The sequence below is a fragment of the Strigops habroptila genome, chromosome 1 (assembly GCF_004027225.2).
Source record: "Strigops habroptila isolate Jane chromosome 1, bStrHab1.2.pri, whole genome shotgun sequence".
NCBI lineage: Eukaryota > Metazoa > Chordata > Aves > Psittaciformes > Psittacidae > Strigops > Strigops habroptila.
Window position 1 is genome coordinate 106,332,062 of NC_044277.2, and position 6,000 is coordinate 106,338,061.

Here is a 6,000-nt window from a genome sequence, read left to right on the forward strand (position 1 = left end):
ATGACTCATCACTTCTTAGACTTCAGTAGAGCACCTGTGCTTACAAGTAAAGGTAGTTGTTTAAAATGACAGAAGGATACCAACATTTTATATATTTATGTTAAATACTCCTTCAGCCTTGTATCTCATGCCACTACCACAAATACTTCTTTATTCAGTTACAGTTCTTTTCCAAAATACTTCAGAAAGAAGAAGCAATATTGAGAAAGCTCGGCAAAGTTATTTTTGAGATACAAGACGACGTTTAAAATACAAATTACTCTTCAAGTTTTCAGCATATGGGTAAAAACAATGAAAGGCATCCACTTCACGGACTAAAAGAAACTTGCATAAACATTCAATCAAAAACATTTTGGTATTTGAAATAAGTTTTTTCTTTAAAATCATCTATGCTTCTCATCAGCATTTTCTTCCTGGCCCACTATCAGAATACCATCAATTATGGCATAAAAAAGGATCTGTGAAGATTACAATTTTTATCTGGGGCATAAATTTAAGGAGGCAGAAGTGGTCAGGAACAAGAGCACTACAGTGCTCAAATCAGCTTTCTCTGATTACACGGAAAAAATGCCAGCAGTAACCACACTGCACTCATTCATATAGAAGAATCCTGAACACCTCTCTACCCCAAAATAGGACGGGAAGAGAAAAGGTACAAAAAGAAAACAGAGAAGAAAACAAAGCCATGACACAGTTACAACTACCTAAAAAGGCCTTCCTGAACTGCTAGAAATTATTTTTAGATTTAGATTTACACAGACACACACTAAACCACCATAACATCTGTAAAAATAAATAAATATTATAAGTGGGATGGTTTAAAAAAAAAAAAAAAAAGCCTTCTTGTAGAGGGAACTGCATTAAGTAGAGAAACTAAGTTTCTCTGAAAACCTGGCATCTGAAGCCTACACACCTGAAAACATTTAGTCCTTCAAATGGAAGCATCTGTTATTAATCATAATACTACATATTACACCCATTTCAACATCTGCCTGGACTTGCAAGAAGCAATTTGAGTTATAACAGCACTTTTGTATTTGAACTTACTGTACTAAGACTGATATTTATCACGACATATTTAATATAATTAAGTCATTTCCAAATATACTGTGTTTTGTTCTTAAGCTTTCTAACTAAGAATTCTAGTGTCACCGAATTATTTTCTTGCGTAGTTTTCCCACACTACAAATACAAGCACAGTATATTTATTTTGCCAAGGAAACCTCATAACCAAGTGTGTGTGTATATTTTTACAAACTCAAAATCCTATGTTTTGTAAATGGAAAAATAAGATCAAAAAGTAGATCTAAATTTTAAAAATGCAAACTAATATTGCGGAGCAGGAGACTCAAACTGTTAAAAAAAGGAGCCTAAGAATATTCTGAAAAATAAACCCAGGGGAATATAAAGAGACTGAACCATTGCACTTACTTGATTTGCATTTGAAATAAACAGGTCACAACAATACAAGTGGAAAATGGAACAATTACATTATATAAACATAATAGCAGGACACAAGGGAAAAGCAGTTCCCTAAAAGCTTAAATATGGATGTGCGAGATGGCAACAAGCTATAAATGAATTAAAGGGTCAAGAAAGGCAAACTAATTAAGTGTACAAAAATAACAGATAGTATCAGACCAGCACAGAACATTGTCTGCCCTTTACAACTCCTCCATACGAATGCTGACAAGTACAGAACACAGACACTCTTCTATATTTTGTAACCAACTAAAGCTGCTTTTCGGAAAGACGCCTCTTTTAGTTAGAGCTGAGTATGACTCCAGCTTTATTAAAGTCCAGGCTCCCACTGACTTTGAGCAAGCTCACAGCTGTGTCATGTCTCTTATACTGGGTCATCAGTTCTCAGTCTCCGTGTTTACTTTACTGAATCTGAATTTTAAAGTTCATGCAAGTCTGAAAGAGCCTGGGTGTTTCCAGTAACCGTTCCAAACAACAGATCCCCAACATCACAGTTTCACATTTGAAGAGTCACGCCAAAACTAGACTAGGGAGTTAACCTTCTATTACTAAAAGATCATCCCCATGAAGCAATGAAACACAAGGCAGATTATTTTCTTGCAAACAGCTACGCTCTTGAAAAAAACAGGTATCGCACAGACACTCCAAATGAGGTCAAAAGTAAATGGGCCTGAGTTAAATTAAGCCTTAAATCACAGACAGTGACCTCTGACCTCAAAAGCAGATGAAGGATTTATTTAAAAAAATAATAGTAATCTTTTACTACCCTTGCTCAATCTATAAACATGTGTCAGAAGCATCTGTCTTTTCAAGGTGGGATTAGCAGAAGTTGGCACCTACAGAAAGAGACAGGCACCACCAGCAGAAGGGTAACGAGGCTTTAATTTCTGTTATTTAACACAACTTCATGGAAAACTCTAGCTCACCAGTTCAGAGAACAGATGAAACAGAGATGAAGCACTACACTGAAGTTAAGCCTACTGTGCCCTGAGGACTCCATCAGAAAGCACAATCTAGAAATTCTTTATCTATTCAAAGAAAACAGAACATTTATAACAGAAAAGTGAAAAGGATTTTCTTTTCAATTACATCAGCTTCCTTTGATTTCTCTTCTCTCATGAATGTATCATTTTAGCTTCCAGTAAAGATTGTGCCACGCAACTAGGTCTCCAAAGACAATACTACCAGACACCATAAATTTGACTTCTTACAGGCACATAGAGGTTTCCTCCACTGTAATATTACACAACAAACATCAAATCTCTCTATTGATCGCTCCACTGCCCCCAGCCTACCTGCAGCTTGCATGAAAGTCGTGTGCATGTGTCAGAAAGTGGAATACGTTCCCTCCTCAGCCAAGGGGATGATGATTATACCCACTACCCACACAACAACTGTCTATTTGCATATTTTAAGAAATTACATTCACCATGTAACTTCATGACCAGCAAGAGCAGGAATGATTAGGAGGAAGTGTTATCATAATGCTACATGTAAGCAACATGCTCCATGTACTTTGTTATGCTTAAACTAACCACAAGTGTAATCATAATTGCAATATGCTTCTGCAGCTATGTGAGAGCCACAAGAAGGTTGCATACTCAGCTGTGGACAGCAGCAGTTTATACACTCATAAAACCCTGCGGCCTTCCAACATAAATTAAAGACAAGATCACAACTGTACCAATGCATGGTTTAAAAGGCAAAATTGTTATTGTTATCCCCACTAGTTAAACAAAACCATAGATGGCTTGTCATCAATATTAAAGATCAAAGTACAGTTTCAAGAGCAAGAATATTCTGCCTCCATTGTTCCAATAAAGCAACACTGCACCTCTAAAATGTGTTATTGATGTCTTATGTTATTTCTTACATGACTACACCAACAGGAAGAGTTCGCAATTGTTCTACAGGGGCTGAAAAAGCTTTAGAAAAGTAGCTGCAGTACAGATGAGCTAGTTCTTTAAGAATTTAATAGGCTTTCAGTCTTTGTAACAGTACCTGCACAGAACCACTCCTTCAGACTCAAAAGTGTGCATCCTACTAGGTACCAAAGCAGGATATGTGGCATACAGTGTATTGGAACAAGACTCTGGTGGACATAAGGAGGAGACAATTACCCAAAGAAATATAAATGGGAAAACAGACACTAGGGAAAAGACAGATGCCAGCACCCAGAAGAGATGAACGATTCCTGTATACACCTGTGTTTCCACAGCACAAAGGAGATTAAGAATGCTTAAAGAATTCTTTACGAAGAAAAGTATTTTTCTTTCTACGCCCCACCACTGCTCACAGCTCCCATGACATACGCTACATCCACTCACAGAATAGCGAGGGTCCAGAAGATCTCCTAAAGTAACAGTTCTTTTCATACAGACTTGTTTTGCACTCCTCAGAAAAAAATATCCCAGAAATATAATAATTCACCAGAAGAAAGAAGGTTTTCATATGCGGATTTGTAAAATACAGAAAAGAAATTAACACACTCGGGATCCAACCAAGTCTCTGTTAACAAATAGCCCTGCCATAGGCCTGCATAAATCAGTTAACAGTGGTATTTAATACTGTATTAAATACTGTAAATATTGTATTAATATTTAATATCTCTCAATACAGCTAAAAATATTTTAATTCAAGAAATCCATTATTCTTTATACAGCAGTAACTGCAAAGAGAGCGCAACTACCCAGCTGAGTTAGGATAGCACGTGCATAGTAGGCAACACTGCATGTCTCCTATGTGCAGCATATATTTCCTTCCTTGAACTGAAGCAGAAGAGAAACATGCCTCATCAAAACACCTCTATGAGCTTTGAACAGTCCTCAAAATAGTTATGAGGCAGTTAGAGAGGAAACCACAACAGCCCCTTCCAACTGCAAGTAAGGTGTAGTGCTGCACTTGACCACAGAAGGTTGAGGAAGATGGGACAGGACAAGCACTGCTGACGAGCTCTGTATTGCTCCACTTGGAGAGCATAAGGCATGCAGCAGCACTCAGAACGACATGAGAGGTAAAGGAAAACATAAGGTTACCCACATTCGTTGCAAACAGTGCAGCAAAAGACACGAGAATCTTAGTATCACAAGCAATGCCACGAAATCCCATGCATACCTTACACCAACAAGGCTGCACTTGAAGGTTGAGGTGTTGAACACATAACAGAGTGCACAGGAGAACATTCAGAAGCACACCTATGTCCTGCATGTATACACAGCATTTCCTCTTTTCGCTGAACGCACAGGGAGAGGAAAACCCACACCGGGGTAAGTGCTGAGCTCCCCACCAGCCAGCCCTCATGGCCCCTCACACCCATGCCGGTGGAGAGATGCGCGCACAGCTATGCCCACAGGGGACACGCCACCGGGTCAGCCTGGACGCGGGAGCTGGGGCGAAGCAGCGAAGGGCAGGGAACGAAATAGGGACAGAGCGGGACAACCCCACTGCTGCCCAGCGACGGGGCTGAGAGAAGAGGAAGAGGAAAAGGAGAGGTGAGGAGAGTACAACACGGCGGGAGCGGGGGGGGTCCCGCGGCAGCGCGGCCTCCGGGGCACCGCAGTGACAGGTCAGGGAGGAAGGCGGGAGAGATACCGCACGGCCGGGGAGCGCGGGGGTCGGACGGAGGGGCCGCAGGGGCACGGCGGTGCGCGGGCGGCGTCGCCTACCGTGTACTCCCGCACTTGGCTGTGGAAGTTCTGCTCGCGGATCGTCACCTCGTCCGCTTCCATCCTTCATAGTCCCGCGGCCCCCGCGCGCAATGGCGGCCGCCGCCGCCGCGCCTGCTCCTGCCCTCCCGGCGGCAGGCGAGCCACCATGGCCAGCGGCAGCGCCGGCTGCTCCCCCAGACCTCGGCGGCGGCTGACCGGCCCTGGCAGCGGCGCTGGCGGAGAGCCCCGCCGCTCTCTCACGGTCCGGTGGAGCGCGGAGCGGCAGGAACGACGGGCACAGCCGCCCCAACCCCTCCTGCTGCTGCGTCACCACGCAGCGCCACCGCGCACCGCCCGGGGGAGAGGCGGGGCTAAGCGGGAGGCGTGGCCAAGCCGCCCCGAGGTGGAGGGAGATGGGCGGGGCTTAGTGCCGGAGGCGGGGCTAGCGGGAGAGGGCGGGTCGTGGCGGAGGGGGCGTGGCCAGGGAGCGGGCTTTGGCGGGGAGGGGTGCTCATCGGGGAGCTGTCCGCCCCCTGCCTCACCTCAGGGGAGTCGGGGGGAGCCCGGGGTGTGCTGGGCCAGGCGGGCCGCCCTGAGCGCAGCCTTCACTGTAAATACACCAGAATTTCTAGTCTGAAAGATCGTACTTAAAACTTAACTTAAAACTCGTGCTTCAAATCTCTGGAGCAGCTTTTTGTCCCTGCGTGGTTTCTGTTGGTGACTTGCTGTGCTGGGTTTTGGCTAAGCGCTGTGCTACAGAGGCACAGTCTCCCAGTTGTTCCCAACTCCCGCTATGCACACAGGCAACTTCCTTTGTTCCCGAGGTTGCAAGTGGATCAACTGTCTAAATATTCACAAAAAAAACCCAAAA

At 44.0% G+C, this 6,000-nt stretch overlaps 1 protein-coding gene across 4 annotated transcripts in view; it reads right to left on the minus strand.

Moving 5' to 3' along the window:
* Window positions 1-5,463, minus strand: part of LMBR1 (limb development membrane protein 1) — a 76,940-nt gene extending 71,477 nt beyond the window's left edge. The window contains exons 1-2 of one of the 4 annotated variants that reach the window (XM_030480894.1): window positions 5,148-5,408; window positions 4,597-4,683 (exon numbers count right to left, since the gene is read on the minus strand). In XM_030480894.1, coding sequence (XP_030336754.1) covers window positions 4,597-4,683; window positions 5,148-5,210 — 150 coding nt within the window. In that variant the 5' untranslated portion in view covers window positions 5,211-5,408. Of the gene's footprint in view, window positions 1-4,596; window positions 4,715-5,147 lie in introns of all 4 variants that reach the window. The other 3 variants (XM_030480982.1, XM_030481068.1, XM_030481312.1) reach the window with 3 other exon arrangements.
* Between the last annotated feature and the right edge of the window lie 537 nt (window positions 5,464-6,000).